This window comes from Belonocnema kinseyi, chromosome 1 (assembly GCF_010883055.1).
Source record: "Belonocnema kinseyi isolate 2016_QV_RU_SX_M_011 chromosome 1, B_treatae_v1, whole genome shotgun sequence".
Classification (NCBI taxonomy): domain Eukaryota; kingdom Metazoa; phylum Arthropoda; class Insecta; order Hymenoptera; family Cynipidae; genus Belonocnema; species Belonocnema kinseyi.
Genome location: NC_046657.1, coordinates 87,762,116 through 87,779,394, shown reverse-complemented (window position 1 = coordinate 87,779,394; position 17,279 = coordinate 87,762,116). Strand labels below are relative to the sequence as shown.

The 17,279-nt window shown below is 33.9% G+C and overlaps 1 protein-coding gene across 8 annotated transcripts in view; it reads right to left on the bottom strand.

Annotated features, from left to right (window-relative positions):
* Positions 1 to 17,279, bottom strand: part of LOC117169010 (prostasin) — a 297,259-nt gene that overhangs the window by 32,335 nt on the left and 247,645 nt on the right. The window contains exon 10 of one of the 8 annotated variants that reach the window (XM_033355127.1): positions 12,010 to 12,051. The exons of the other annotated variants lie outside the window; for them this stretch is intronic. Coding sequence (XP_033211018.1) covers positions 12,046 to 12,051 — 6 coding nt within the window. The 3' untranslated portion in view covers positions 12,010 to 12,045. Of the gene's footprint in view, positions 1 to 12,009; positions 12,052 to 17,279 lie in introns of those variants that run through there. 8 annotated transcript variants of the gene reach the window in all.

Genomic DNA, 17,279 nt, shown 5'->3' with positions numbered 1-17,279 from the left:
GCCTTGGAGGAGATTATGTTGAGAAATAAAAAAAAAAAATTCTTAAAAACGTTGTTTTTCTTGGTCAGGCCGGAAACTTATCAATCCACCCTCGTATACTGTAACTTTATATTCTCGAAAATTGTTTTTGTTGCACACTCGAGGCCTGACATGGTTCTTTTTTACTTCGAGAAGTAAACCATGTTCGTTATCGACTTTTCGGCACCAGCTGACAAAAACATCATAGCCAAGAAGAATGAAAAGAAAGAGAGGTATAGAGACCTTGCGAAAAAAATGCAGAAGGTGGTTGTTCTTGGGTCGCTACGTGTTCTCAGGGTGCACGAAACTTTTGCTGCATTGTTGTATTGATTCCGTTATAAACTGTATCCACCTATCTCCCGATCATGAGGCGTGGTTATAGCTGAAACTTTACGGTGATTTTGCTGGGAGCCGGTGCAGTTTTTCAAATTAGCACTCGTTACCGACTCAATTTCCGACTAACTCAGCTTCCAGAAATTGTTAGAGGGGGTAGTTCAAAACAAACAGGTTTCTCATCCTATAAATGACTACAAATCAATAATGATGAATGGCAATTACCATTTATTCAGAAATCATGTGAAATAGCATTAATACGAATTTACATTGATAGTTCTTAGGATTATTTTTGACATAAACGACTATTTTCTAAGAGCTTTTGCTTATAAATGTCTAGATTTATTAATAACTTAAATAAATGCTCGAAAACACTCGACGTGTCAAATAAAGCTATGTTGGGGCTTAACATATGAATTCATAATCATATACCATTGAGGGGGGGAGGGCGCTGTAAATTCGGCGAAAAAAGTAACGCTATATTTAAATTCAGCAACGGGGACTCAAGCTGAATTCACTATTTAGGAGTAATGCGATAGTTTCAGGAAAATGCCATCATATCTTGTATTGCCTAAATTTGAGGTAAAATAACGAGTGTAGCAAAAATCGAAATGAGGTAACGCGAAACTAGGGTTTTTAAAGCCTTTTGTAAATCTTTTGTAAAAGCCTTTTGTAAAACTTTGTAAAGCCATGAGGGCCAAAAGAACTAAATAGAAGGCGGTCACGTGGAGGTTTCACAAGAAAATCAGAAGCAAAAGGACTGCCTGACCGATTCGCCGAAAAATAAATTCCAAGACAATATATCAGCTTCCTCAGAGTCAAGCGCAAGCCGAGCATATCATCCACACCTGAGTTACAGAAGTGCCATCCTAACGGATCAAATTCACGAGCGAAGACTTCTCGATGAGAAGCAAAACTGGATTCCGCACAAGGTCGATGAGTGTTATAGATGTTCCTGAAGTTTCTTTGAGACAATACAGGAAGTCAAAGGCATTACGGTGTTAAAACTGTTCTTCGAGATTCGACCGTATTTAATTTTAGCAAGTATGAGTAGAATGGTGATATGACCGATCGTCCTGATGTCTTCTTATTATCGTTGATGTCTTTAGAGATTATGTATCCATGACGCTAAGACTGGCAGAATAATATATAAAAAGACAGTGCGAATCACCCATAAATATAGTCTAACCTAATTTTAATCAGTCTTGGAATGCCGTGTGACTCATGAGCTTTAATCATAAAAGTACCAGATTTTGATTCTGGTCAGAGAACTGCCTATTGTGAGAAACGAAATCTTGCACGAGATTGTCGAAAACAAACGTTACAAGACATTTGCATACGAGAAAAGTGATCCGAAAAATTGTAGCTTTGCCGTGACGTCATCCGATCAGTATTGTAGTGAAAGTTGTTATTTTTCGATCAAAAAGCCTTCTTATAGAGAAATCGAGCTATTACTAAGTAGTGATATGAAAGATATTCGGATTGCCGACAGTGGTGCTTCAAACCATATCACTTACCGAAAAGAATGGTCCAGTAAGTTTTTCCCGATTAAAGGTGTCACAGTTACGTTGGAGATAATGGTGTTTCTGAAGTTAAAGGATTCGAAACAGTTCGAATTGAAAAATTAGTTGACGGCGTGTGGATGCAGTCACAAACTGAAAATATACTCTATGTTCGGGGTTTATTCACAAAAATTTTCTCGATGTATTTTAGATTGAAGAGACCCGACACTAGAAAGAACCATGTATTAATTACAAATCTTCAAGACTGGCATGAACGTTTAAGCTATTTCAACAAAAGAACAATTCAAGAAATTGCAGCGAAGGGTTCAGTAGAAGGACTACAACGATAAGAGAAAGATGATTTTGTCTGCGAACCTTGTCAGTTGGGTAAAAGTCATCGCCTACCTTTCAATAAACCGAGAAAATTCGGAAGTCCAAAAGCCCGGAGAATGTCTGTACGCAGACGTCACGATACGGTCACGTGTATTTCTTAAAGCTTAATTCTGATATTTTTAATCGTTTAAGAATTACAAGAGAATAGTGGCGAATAAATTTGACAAATCGTTGAAACTTCTACGCTTTGTTAATGATTGCAAATATATAAATAAAGAGATGAAAAACTATCTCTCATCTCATGGAATTCTTAAAAAAAATGCGGCACCATACAGGACAGAGCAAAATGAGAAGTCTGACCTTGAAAACTGTGCCATTGTTGAGTATTCACGAATGATGTTACATGCGAAAAATCTTCCATCAAATTCGTGGGAAAAGGCAGTAAACAATGTAGCCTACACACTCAATCGTACAGAATCGCGTAAGGACCCTGTAATAACTACTTACGAGATCTGGATGAGCAAGATACTAAGTCTTGGCCATATAAGGATTTTTTGCTCTGAACTTTTTGTGCATACTTACGATAAACTCAGGGAAAAGCCTATTCCGAAATTGATTAAAGTCTTACTGGGTGGCTATTAAACCAACTCTTCCAATTACGATGCATCTTATTTCAACTCAACTATTATCGTATTTTTATAATTCCAAAGCGTTCTATTTGGTAAACTACGACCTTTCAATCCAAAAGTTTAAAAATCTGAAAAATTTAACAGCGTCATTAACTTGTTCCAGTCTTACTGAAGTAATCGCTTAAGATGTGTAGCGAATAGTGATGGTCTTCCCTCTGACTGGAATATTTTGATGTGTAGGGTTCTTCAGGGTTCAATACATGGCTTAAAATGTTTAATGTGTTCACATGCGACTTTTCCGCTATCCTACGCTACTGGAAATATCCCTTTTACGCTGATGATAAGACAACATATATTTCGGGGCTACTTAGTAGCCCCGTCTCTAATGGTCTGAAACTCAATTCACAGAAAAAATATGCTTTGCTAGTTGGATCCTCTATTCATAATTCCTCTAAAGTTTTGGCTTCCCTCCCACTTTTGTACTTAAAAGATCTTACTACTTACCTATCTGATTCTGTCAATGATCTTGGTTTGATAGTGAACAGGGCATTTTCTTGGGAAAGAACATTTTGAACTAATATGACGCAAAATCTTTAGAACTTTATATTGGCATAGTTAGAGTAAGGACTCTTTTCCTATAACTACGCGAATCCACAAGGTACTACCATGATTCTCCCTTACTTGAGTACGGGCATCTGAAATATGATGGGATCTCTCATAACCATAATTGCAATCTTGAACATGTTCTCTAAGTCTACATCCATTTTATCTATAACTTGCCCATACTTGATCTTATTTCTGATTATAGAGAAAGAGCTGGATTTGTGACAGTTGCCGAGGGAAGGCAAGATTTTATGGGTAATTTACTGTATGTGATAATTAAAAATAAAAGCCTGTATATTTATTGAAATTAATCTTGCGGCAAACCTGCACACAGGAATTGTTTCATGTAAAAATTGCTTATAATTAAAGGGATTCGGCTTTGGAATAAATCTCCAAATAATATTCGTAATGAGCATACAGTATTTTCATTTAAAAACATGTTCTCTGAAGTTCTAAAATCAATGGGTACTCCCTTTTTTCATGTTAGGCTATTTCGCATTCACTACCACATCATGATACAATCACATATCGTTTCATATCTGGAATAATGGGTATGCGAAATATATTGTTGTCCTTATGAAAATCATTATTAACGTATTAAGAATTTGTGTATAATTGTGAACTGCAAGAACACGTTACAGCGTACCATAATAGTATTCACATCGTATCCCTTTCGTATCATGCAACAAAAACAGTAAGATGAATCCTTAATTTATTTCAATTCAATTTTCACAAAATAATTGCAATAGTTTTTTTTTGCGGCCTTAATAGATGAAAATAATACAACACCTGTCATTAACATAGGCTGATGGCGACTTCAAGCGCATCTTCTTTTAGTAGCAGCATAGAACTTAAGCGATTATGGATACGCTTGAAGTCGTGTTCAGCAGAATTTGTGACATTTTTAAACATTTTTAACGATGCTATAAACTTTTTAGTTATTGACTTTTCAATTATGATTAACTTTTATTTGTAAAACAGCGATACACAATCGTTAACTTACATCTGTTACTCTTCATTTAATTCAAGAGGAAATTCCTCTTCTGTCAAAAGGATGTCGTTTCTTTCAAAAATAAATTTTTCTGAGTGTATATATGGAGAATTTAGAGTGTAGTGTCAATATTTTTAGAACCCGGGCATACCATTAACATTTAAATAAAAAATTTGAAAACACGTTTTTATTATTTTCATTAAAAGAATAAAAATTGGATATTTACTTGAATAAATGAACGAAAAAGTCTAAAATAATTCATCCTAGGTGAATGCAGTTTCATAAACCCATGCAAATTCATAATTTCATAAACGATACTAGAAAAATTATTCCCCACGAAAAACGTGGGGCGCCTGAAATAGATGTAAGTAATAACTGCAAGTGTATTTATTGTTTAAATTAGTCACACGACTGGTTCAGACAAACTATTATTGTTATAAAATTGTATTGCAGGCGCCCCGCGTTTTTCGTATGGAATAATTTGTCTAATAACGTTTATGAGATTATGAATTTGCATGGGGTTATAAAACTGCATTCGACTAGGATGAATTATTTTATACTTTTTAGTTCACTTAATCACGTCCATATAATAGACAATTTTGCTAATAGTCTGATAGAAAATGATTTTATGTGTTTCATCGATACGTCGAAACTGATTAATTATCATTCTGTATTATTTTTTTTATATATTATTTTAACATCAAAATTTGACTCGTACAGACAAGAAAGCGGGTTAATAAAAGCGTGGTAAAATTTACATTTGACAACACGAATGGGTTATAAAAAAGTAGTTAAGTACATTTAAATATGTTACTTAAATGTTATTTCAAGATGACACTTTTGGCAAACTCATCTTTAAGGTTATTGGAGGGGGTCCACAAAAATGGCAAAATCTCTGAAGCATGAAAATCTTACCAACTAGATTCGATAAATCGGCATAAGAGTTTAAAAAATGCACTTGGAAAAAAGTGAGAGTGAATACGTATAGCAATGAAGTGAAGTATGATGAAGGAAGCCGGGTGACAGTTGATGGCGCTGATGGCTTGACCGTCCTGGATCGTACTACCAAAATACACTGTGAGTAAAATGCGCATCTGTCTTTACGCTAATTAATAATCGATAATAATTTTGCAATATTCTTTAAAATTATCTATTTAATTGTTTACAAATCTTGTCTTGATATAAATTATAATATCTTTTAAGCTCATAAAATTACAGACTTGTCGTTGTACATATCTTTTGAGTTGTAACATAAAAGAAAAATATGAAAATGGTGTATTATAAGGTAAGTATTGCGAGTACCCTACTGACTCCAAAAATTCAAGATGTTCAGTGCATTTTGAGTGCAAATTGCCTGCAGCCAAAATCACAAAAGAATGAATAGATGCATGTTTCATATTACTCCATAGTGTCTTTTATTCATGTCTAGCCCCATACACTTATGAACTTGGTTGCATAAGATGCTGTAGATAGACTCTGCCACCTTTTTTCTCTCGCATAACGATGCACGGTCGATTGGCTCGGATGTAGTGATCCGCCTGAAGAGTTATAATACAATATAAGGTGTAATATGGGTTTTCTAAAACTGGAGTTGGCATGTACCTACAGAAAGGCATTCATTCTGTTACGAGCCTTAGATTTAGGGAAAGTTGTTGATGCTTTATGCTCGCCACATAATTATTTCTAAGCGTGTATTCTCTTTAAGTCATTACGCGACAAACATCAACAATGTGCTCGATAAATTTATTGGTATACCCACAAAATCGGCACCGATCAACCACGTCTTGATGTTGCATGTGTTTGCGACAATTTTTGGTTCTAACTACCCCGTCCTGAATTTTAATGGCAATTCCTTTCTTTTCTGGATACAAGATACTGTTTCTCAGTCAAATTTTGGATGACTTTCTATACACTTACTATTGATCTAACGTTTTGGGATGCTTGCCGTGGATGGCTTTCTGCCTCCGTTGTGTTGCTAATTCCTCTATGGTTTCTGCCCTGGTATTTCATGCTTCTTCTGAGGACAAATTCAAGGGCGTATAGACAAGATCCGCTATACAGGTGGCATTGTAAAGCGCAACATCTGGCTTGCTGTTAACATAGTTTCGCAACTGTATAACTTGTGACTTACACAATTTTTTTACATCTACAATGCACTTACCCTTTTATGTCGTGGTATCCAGGAAACAACAATCCATTCACTTGAATTTGAATGGGGTTTGAGGTATTCTGAATAGCGTATCTGTCACTGGAATTCCAGATACCTGTGCATAGGTTAGTGTGAGTTTCGAATGAGAAATCGGCTCTTTTAATCGGCCACGTAATTTTTTTCTCATACCCATTCAATAGCGATTATGAATCAGCATTAACCAATAGAGGCACAATATTTCCGCTAGAAAATTTTTAATAAAAAAATTAATTTGAATGGTTTAAATTATTTTTCAAAAACTTGTTAAATGGGCAACTTTTAAGCAAATCCTGGTATACATGTAGTCTACTATTATTTACAAACTATTTATTTTCAGGCATTTTAATTGATTTTATTGAACTTTTTTTCACATATTTGCATCACACCACATCAGAATGTTATAAATTTATTTATATATTTTACATATCAAAAACTGAATTTTTTCTTTTAATTTACGCTTATAAATTCTCGTTATCTCTGAAAGTTAAAAATAAATAAGTTACAATCTGTAGGTCACATGAAACTTTACATTTACCTTATATCAATCTTAAATTCACAAAAGCTATCACTCTCGTTTTATTTTATACAAATAACCTTTAACAAAAATGCAGGTATTGAATTTCTAAACATTTGGATGTTTGTGATGCAAATGGATATGAGAGAATTGCAGAGTTCGTTTTTAACACGTGGACTCCCTGCAGCCATTAGCATGTGAACTGAATAAATTTAATGTCACTGACGCTTAATTCAAAACAAATCGTGTAATTCTTGCACAAAATAATCTACTGAAAACTATTGTAAAAAGAGTTACAACTAAATAATCATTAAATTTAGAAATAAATTGTCGCATCGATTACAATATACAAAAACATTATTTAACTTGAATTTCCTTAATTTTTGTTTAATCAGAATTGTCCTAATCAAATATATTACTTCATATTTCTCATTCGAAAGAATTAATTCTTTAAAATTTTAATCTGCATATTCTACTCAGTTAAACATAACCTGAGGTGACATACAATTGGCAGATTCACGCTTATTGAAAATTGCTGTGTGTGCATCGTATTTTTACTATTCGTTGTGATCTTTTAAGAACTCCATTTCAAATTGAATCTCAACCCATTCATGTGCACATTAATGAATCGTAGAATGCCTATAGGAATTATTTCAGGTTAGTCAGTTTCATTCAACTCTATTCACTAAGCATTTTAACGAATGTAGAATGGCAGATTTTAAGCACCGCTCTCAGGAGACAGATTAAAAATATGACCAACCCATTGAATTTTAGTTTTTTCAATCTGCAAATGACAGGCAATTCAAACCGATCTAGAAATGACTCTCCCTCGGCAATGAGGTTCATGGTGCAAAACTAATCGTAGGGGGCAATGTATACTTTTTGTTGAAATTGTACATGAAATGGGATGTATAGTGAATTATGGTAATCCTAACCGCACTTTATAAGTGACAGCGAGAAAGGGTTTATGAACATTTTACGAATTATATATAAAAAATATCGCTAAAAAAGGTTGAAAAATGTATTTTGTGATGTTTTTAAGGCATAAATGGCACTTTATACGTACTCACCAAATTTATTTAATTAAAATTCGTATTTCATTGACAGAGGGTTAAGTACTCCTTCTTTAACTTTTCGATACCCAATTACCCTCTGTTAAATGCACCGTTCTGCATTTATCGCGTCCGAGCTCCATATGGATATCATTCAAAAACTTATTTATGAAATTGATTACTTGCTGCAGTTTCTGTTCTGGACTAGTATGTACCTTCAGGTCATCCATGTATAAAGATTGGTCACTTGACGACCAACCTCATTATTATCCATTCTGAACCCATGAGACACGTCATTTAGTGTTTTTCTCACATTTTTCAACGTTAAATAGAACCATAGTGCACTGAAGAAGTCTCCTTGAAATATACTTCTCATAATGCGTTTTTATTCAGTTGCTTCGTTCATTCATGCTCAAAATACTTTATTTTTGTACCCTAGGGTATCAACGCACAACTTAGGAAGTCAATGACAAGAGGGCAGATTTTGTACATTTTTAAATCTTTAAGCAAATAGTCATTCGGCACAGAAATAAACGCTTGATTTTAGTCAAAGTATGCCACGTGCAGGTTCCTTTGATGTTTACCAGCTTGAGTCATGGCAACAGCGTCATTGGTAACTATAACTTTAGCGCCTCGCGAGTTTTTACAAAATCCTTTTTGTTTTTCAGTAAGAATGTCATTCTTGTCGTAGTGAGAATATACTGTATTTGCAATAATTGTTTTAGTACATTTATAAAATGTTGGAAGAGAGACTATGGGTCGAAATGCAGATGAATTTTGAGCATATGGTTTTTTATACAACATATTCGTAGTACCCTGGAACATAAGGCCTGACATTAGATGTGGGTGTTCGACGAACTTCTGAAAACACCCTGCCAACGCAGGATGCATATTCGTCCGGTACTTGTACCAGAAGTTGTGCAACATAGCCAAGCCTGGAGTTTTCCAGTTGCTTGCTCTTTTCAAAACCGATGAGCATCTAAAGCTGTGATCATGGTCAGCTCTATTACGGAGAAAGGTAGGTAATAGCGGGAAATTTACTCACGAGACTTAGTTCAAAAGTGTTCCCTTGAGTCCGGTCTTTAGACGCTTATGAACTTACGGGGCAGACGGCATTGTTGGAGATGAAGGTTTCACCCCTGGATACATTTTAGAGCGGCAAATTTTCGTAGAAATTTATGAGGAACAGTTTTGACGGACCAGATGAAGGAATCACAGAAGAACAGCAATCTGCTCAGCTCAAAAATCAGAGCTTGTAGTGATCATTCACCACAACGGACTTATGTAGTGTCGCTGGAATCAAATGGGAGACCAAATTCCTGGGTGACCCTATCTGCGACACGGTATAGAAACGCCACAGCATTGAAGATTTCATGTTGATGTAAGAGTCGCATAAGAGAATCTGTGCTATTTGTACCTGAGCAGCCTTTATCTAGAACCGTTTTTCGACGAAGACACTCCAAGATCAGCAAACCTCTACTACCTTTATCTCGAGGGAGGTATATACGAGGTACGGAAGATTTATAATGATGATTTCGATGGATTTTCATCATCTTGCGAGTGCATCGGTCTCCCGGAATAATTTGGAAGTCAAAATTTGTCTGATAATTTGGTGATAGCTTTTTTCAAGGTGCATTTTTATCACGTGTATATCGAGGGTTCCGGCTTGCGTTATTCCGAGATATGCATATGTTTATTCACTAACAAGAAGCTGAACGGTATTTTCACCTAAAAGTTGAAGATCCTGATCGTCACGCGATGCTATAGTTTGTAGCCTTCCATTGTGTAAGTGGATGCAGACACACTTGCCCAGTTCAAAGCTCATGCTAATCGCTTTAGAGTACCTATTTACCGGTGGCACAAGGATGTTAAAGTATTATTTTGAAAACGAAAATAGTTTAAGGTGTTACATGTACAGGGTTGGACATTTAATGTAAAAGGATTTTATCTGATTTCGATTCAGCTAGAGTCCTTGGCTTGTTGGCGTATACCTTAGACTTCAAGTAATCCCAGAAATAAGTCTGGTGAAGTTAAATCGTATGATCTGGGTAGCTAGTAGAATCACCATTTTTTCTATTATGCCGTATAATGGAAAACGCCGAAAAGAGCATTTTCGCCGCGAAGGTCAACATTGCCTATTTGCGCGATATAATTTTCAAAAAGTAGTTGGAAAAAATCTCCTTGAACTAAAATAAATGAGTATCTAAATGAACATCAAAACAATTGTTTTTTAATGTTTTTTCGGAAACAAATCCTTCCACTCTAAATAACTAACCGTGTATAAAAGGTGGTTGGCCATTAATTCTCTTAATTTCGCCGGGCAACATAGGTTCCAGAGCTTTTTCCTCGGATCACAATTAATAGAGGCAAAAGTGAGGTGCAGAAAAGTACCAGACTTAGAGAGTCTCCTTAGAAGCCCCCCTCTTATATGTGACATAGGGTGACGTGTGAGAGATAATAAATACGTTTAGGAAGCGTAGAGTGTGGATAAGCGAGAATATAGAGAGTGAGGAGTGGAGGGAGTTCTTTATAACATTTTTCCAGCACAGTATTCTGGAATAGGAATTTCCTGTCCATAATCGACCACTGGTTGTATTTCTTAGTCGATTTAAGAGGTTTTTTTAAAAAATACTCAGAAATACATTTTCAAGAGCACAGCGGTTTGCTATTTTTCAATTTTGTTCACAGAGCAACAATATATACACAAATAAAGGGACGAAATTGGCCATTTCAGCTTTATGAATTTTTATTTCAAAAAAATTCAGATAGAACCTCACAATTAGCCGAAATTATTGCACCTGCATTCATAGGATATAAAGAATTCTAATAATATTTAACTTAATGATTATAAATATTTCTATAAGAAAATTCTCGTTAGTGTTTTTTTCTGATAGAAAAAATTGTTTTCTTGACGCTAGTTGCTATTATTTTTTCAAAAGTCATAATTTGTAAAGAAAAATTAGCATAAATGAACAATTATTGTTTTCACAAACATTTTTATAAACACATTCCTTATAATTGAGTTTTTTCATAGTAAAATATATTTTTCTCTTCACAAATGATTCTCGGTTGTCCTTAAATCCATTGATATACTACAAGATTTATCAAATATAAACAATATAGATTGTTAATTACAAATTAATTACACAAGTCTCCTAATCGTCCGTTTCGTTATAAAAGAAAAACTATTTTTTCCATAATTCTTATTGGAGTGACATTTATTGCGACAACTAACCAACGAAATTAAATCAAAACCGAAAATAAACTAACAGTGATTTCAAAATTCAGTATAAGATACTAAATAACATTTGCGTAATTGTTCATAAAAATTTTTATAACAATCTGTTACAATCTGCGGTTGGTCGTAGAAAAATGGATTTTTTCTTCAATCAGTTTTGTGATTATCTTATTTGTGGTATTGAATCGAAGGAACAATCGATATTCATAATAATCATGAGATTATTATAAAAAACCAAAGATAAATAAATTACGATTCAGAACTCGAATCCTTCTTAGATTCGAATTGTATTTTTTCATCAAGTTGTTAATTAAATTCAACTTCAACTTTTTCCAATTCAGGCTTCCAGGATGCAATTAAAAGATCTGGATTCAAAGAGTTTGTGACGAAATTTTTGTACTACTAACTAACATCTGTGATATGTTTTTAAACATTATAATCCGTTCTTTATTTACTCCAGTTATTCCTGCCACATGCTTCATATCCGAGAAAAACCTGCGAGCGGTATTACCACAATGAGAGTTGCTACATCCTTTACTTGGTTGATAAATTATTAACCCCATCTTCTTTTTCAATTGGTTGAAAATTCTGTTCTTATCTTCTTTTATCGTTTTCTCATCCTCTTTTCTGGGTATACTGCGTTTTCAAATCTGTAACCGATAAACAATATGAAGATTACTCTCCAAGAACCTTATCCAGGCATGCAAAGTAGAATGACCAAATTCAAATTTGGAGACGATTTCTTTCTTCGGCTTTACACGATTTAGATCATTCAATAGAGTTTGTTTCCTTTGTATGTTTAGTTCATCATGATAGGTATACTACGCTTTATCTAGGAACCATAAGAATTCATTCAAACTGTTTCTTCCGTGTGCTGTACCTTTAACCATGTTGACACCATTGATGCTGTGAAAAAAAAGTCATCGGACAAATCGTTATTAAACTTCTGATCGTGTTTTGCGTTCGCTGACAGTCGATCGATGCCATATTTAATTTCAAATTCCAAATAAGTGATCTCTGATGTATTCTTTGAAATCGGAAGGCATCAATTTGGATCTTTGAAAATACGGTGAATAGTGTGATCAAGAAGATCAATAGTATAATATTTATACTTAAATATTCTGGTCTGTTACATTAAAACTAAATCTTCTTCTGAAGAGTATGGCCGTTTGATTCGAAGTCAGATTTACGTGAAATGTGTAAATTTTTGCAGAAATATATCCTGTATCTCAAAAGCCGTAAAACTTTCTTTAATTGACATTAATTTCCATATCTTTTTCGCAGCAGTAACATCTTCGAACTTTGTATTAGATAGGGTTACCAGACGCGCTGATTTGCCAGCACATGTAAGAAGATTTTTTACTTGTTTTACTACATTTGATACAAATAGAAAAATGTATATTTTTACTGGCTGAGCCTTCTCCAGTCTATTTACTATTGGCCGCTATTTGATGAGTTCGGATTTTTTTAAATAATGGTGTTTGACAAGGTGGGTTTTGCTTACGTACTATCTGTGTATATTTGTGTGTGTGTGAGGGGGAGGGGGATTTAGGCGAAAATGAGCTGATTTTTCACGAGACTCATTTGGTAACCTTAACAACTTTTTCTTCCTCCTTTTGGTTTTGCCCCAGAAAATGTAGCAACAAAGTCAGTATTTAGCCACTTTACAAACCTCTTTTCAAGAACGTACTGAGTTTGTATGAAACTTAACAACCCTTGCGCAAAAGTGAAGATTATGCTATTATTTTGAATGCGCGATTTTTCCATCTGTCTAAAATGCCACAATAAGAATAAGATACCCACTAAACTTAATCACTTCTATTTCTATAGCGACCGCCACACAGTTTTCTATTCTCCCAAAGAGAACTTGTTTTTAATATATTTAATTCCTTCTAATTGTACCGCCAATGCACCTCACAGAGATATTTTTTATTCCTCAGAAGTGGTCATATTTTGATTTTATTTAATTCCTTTCAATAAGTTCTCAAAATATGTGTAATAAGTTGTTTTAATTTTTTCATGCGGAAGGTAAATTCTGAAATTTTAATTTTCACTAATTCAACTCTGCCTCTCTAGAGTTAAAATTATTTAAATTCACACACCTGCATAGTTTTTTTTGTTACATTTTTAAGACGTTTAAATAAATTAATAAAATATAAATAAATATAAATTTAAATATTTTTCGAATTTATAAGTTATAAAAAGATTTAATAATGAAAAATAGGTTAAATAAATGCGTTCGTTAAATTTTACTAGGTCGATTAAGAGGAATAGCATTTGCACTTTTTCTTTTCCCATTGCGGGATTTTTAGACGGAGGAAAAGTCGCGTATTTCTAGGAATACAAAATCTTAATTTTTCTGAATTCAATGCTTGTTACCGGGAAGTGACTTCTGAAGATAGGACAACTAGTAAATAATCCTAAAGACAAAAAAGCACCCCAAAGACAAAAAGGCAACCCTAAGTGATCCAGCAGTTGTTCATCCTTGTTCATGTGGCAAATTCTATATTGGAGAAACAGGGAGAGCGGTGAGCCAACGTATAAAGAAACATGACAGTAAAGTCAGGCTAAAACATTTCACGCAATCAGCACTAGCTGAAAATCATATTGAAACAGGACAAAACACCAGTCATTGCAAAAATACAGAACATCTTTCCAAGAAAACATATAGAAACAATCGAAATTTTAAAACACCCTAATAATATCAATAGGGACAATTCGTATAATGCCAATCGGATTTGGCTTTTCGTCTTCCCGTATTTTTAAATAAAAAGACTTGATTGGCCAATCAGGTTCAACCAGTCCCCACGGTTTACAATGGTCCAAAAATGGATTTTCGCGGACAAATTAAGCTAGTGGTCATATTTTTTGGTCGATTTTAAAGTTTAAAAAAATTAAATACTCTGCATAAAATTCCGCATCAGTCCCGTGAGGCCGAATTTAAATTTTCATTTTGTGTTAAATGTGATGTTATTAGAAAATTCAAAAAATTAAATTTTCCAATATATTATTTGTTATCTTCGTGTAATTCAATAAAGTACAACAGAAATCAATAGAAATTGATGCAAAGATATTAATATCATAAGAATAAATGATCAAAGTAAAAATTCCGTGTCATAAACAAATTTTATAAAAAAATATACATTTATAGATATTTTATAGAATTATATATTTTCTCTGCATAAAAAATCATTTTTAAACACACAACAATATTATTTCACATTAAAAATGTTGTTAGGCATAAGTATTACTCATTGTTATTAACGAATTATATAGACAATTGCATTATATTTGTGTGTTTTTACAGATAAAAATAAGTTTTGCACGAGGACTAGCTGTTGCGAATGACTGTGATATTATCTAGCTGATAATTTGTTTCTTCAACAATTAACCTTGTTATTAATAAATAATATAAATAATTGCATTGCATTTTTGTGCTTTCACAGGAAAAATATTATTTGTTAAAAAGCCTTGCTGGCCAATGACTTTGCTATATTATCTAGCTGAGAACTTTGATTCTAAATCTAGAATTTCAATTTTTATTAAAAAATAATTTACCGAATTGTTTTATATTTGTAATTTTGATGAAATAAAACTTTTTTTACCCATTGCCTTACTAGAATTTCAAAGTCTGCATTTAAAGAAGATTCACCTCGATTACTCGAAATATCGATAAATAAAAGAACGTTAACAGTCTTTTGTTATTAGATACTGGTATTATAACCTATAATTTTCCAAGTTCTCATGTAAGTGTCAATGTCGTATATTTCGCTGTATTATTATTTAATTTAATGTTAAGATTTAGTTGTCAATCAAGAGCACCTGCTTTGTAGCGTGTAAGATTTAATGTGAAATAATGCCATTTAAAAATAAAGAACATTGGGACACATCATTAGATCTTGATGATAAAAAGGTGGATGTTTTATTGGAGTTTTTCAAAAGTAAGTACTATTTAAATGTACACGAGATTGAAGCGTTAAACCCAAAATTATCATGGTTTTTCGTTCCAAACTTCATAAAGAGATGGAAGAATTCATTTTATAAGAAAGACAATTTTTTACAAGAAAAATTTGTTTTGGTTAAATGGCAACTTTGAACTTCCATCAGCATCTCCTGATGGAGATAAAAAATAATGTGAAAAAAGCTTAAATAATTTTGAGGAATTATCTAAAAGAACAAAAAAACGGGGAGTAGATAAAGCTCTTTCAGATCTAGGATCTCTGAGTGAGGCTCTACATGCAGTTTTTAAACAATCTGACATTAATGTTGAGAACTCAGCTGCAATTACTTCAGATAGTTCATGTTGATGAAGATTTAGCACTAATATTACATTCAAATCTGTCGAAATCTCAGTATCAAAAGTTTTCAACTTCAATTCACTTCAATACATTATCTGTAAGTAGCAGTCAACAGGCGTTATAGATATTGTATGTTTTTTTAACTTTTGACCGCTGCAAAAAAAAGGATTGCGATTACTCCGTGAGTTTCCAAAAGCAAATTTAACGTAGAATCCGAATCTCAACAGTTTAAAAGTTGATATTGCTGTTTTTTTGAGTTTTTTAAACAGGAACCGAATGGGGACCCAATGGAGTGTTTACGGCTACTTTGTAGAGGCTCCATTCGGTTCCTTCGGTCTGTCAGGGATGGCACTTCAGGCCTTTCTGCATACAAGCAACAATTTTTAGATGAAAATACTATTGATGAAAGCATATTCATGATGTCTCTGGTTCCTCTCCTCCTGAAAGATATTTCTGAAAGATTAGCAGTGCATTGGAAAATCAGAAACATTCATCGCGAAAATGGGCAAGGCCAATAGGATTTCAGTTTGCAAAGGAGACCGCGGAAAATACTTCAAATGAAGTCGAAAATATTAATAAGCAAATAAAGAATCTGGTGCCAACTAGAATTGAATTTTATGGAAACATATTTCCTGTGACTTATATATTAGTTTTTACCATGCTAGACGGCAAAGTGTGCCAAGTGATCACTAAAACATCATCCTCTGCTGTCTGTTGCATTTGCGGAGCTGGGTCGAAAGACATGAACAATCTTAAAAAAGTAAGATACACGGAAGAAGATGCTATCGCATTTCAATATGGATTGTCAAACTTGCACGCTTGAATTAGGCTGATGGAATGCATTTTACATATTGAGTATAGGTTGCCATTTAAGACTTGGGAAGCTAAAGGAAACGAAGCTAAGGAAATATTAAAAGAAAGGAAAAAGAAAATTCAGAAAGATCTAAAAGCTGAACTAGGTATAATGGTTGATATTCCGAAACAAATTATTGTTACATCGAATGATGGAAATACCGCCAGAAAGTTTTTAAAAAATAAGCAGGATAAGAGGTGTCTGTATTGATTTAATGGAGAACTTCTACTCCATTCTCCAAGCACTGGTATCTTCTCATCGAATCAATACTTCGAAATTTGAAAAATTTGCATCAGAAACTGCTGAAATTTTTGTTCGCTACAGCGAGTCCAACGATTTTATAACTTTTTGATACCGTCCGAAAAGTACACGATCGGAAGGTCTCCAAAATATGCCTCAGTTTCAGCTATGAGCTCCTCATTTGAATAAAAACGCTTACCGGTGAGCCATCTCTTCAGGTTAGGGAACAAGTAATAGTTGCTGGGGGCCAGGTCTGGTGAATACGGTGGCTGAGGAACCAACTCGAAGCCGATTTCATGCAATTTTGCTTGTGCAACTAAGCATGAATGAACAGGCGCATTGTCGTGATGATAAAGAGGTTTTTTTCTTCTTCAAATGCGGTCGCTTTTCAGCGATTTCGATTTTTAATCGGTCCAATAATGATGAATAGTATGCTCCGGTTATGGTTTTACCTTTTTCAAGATAGTCCACGAATATTATGCCATGT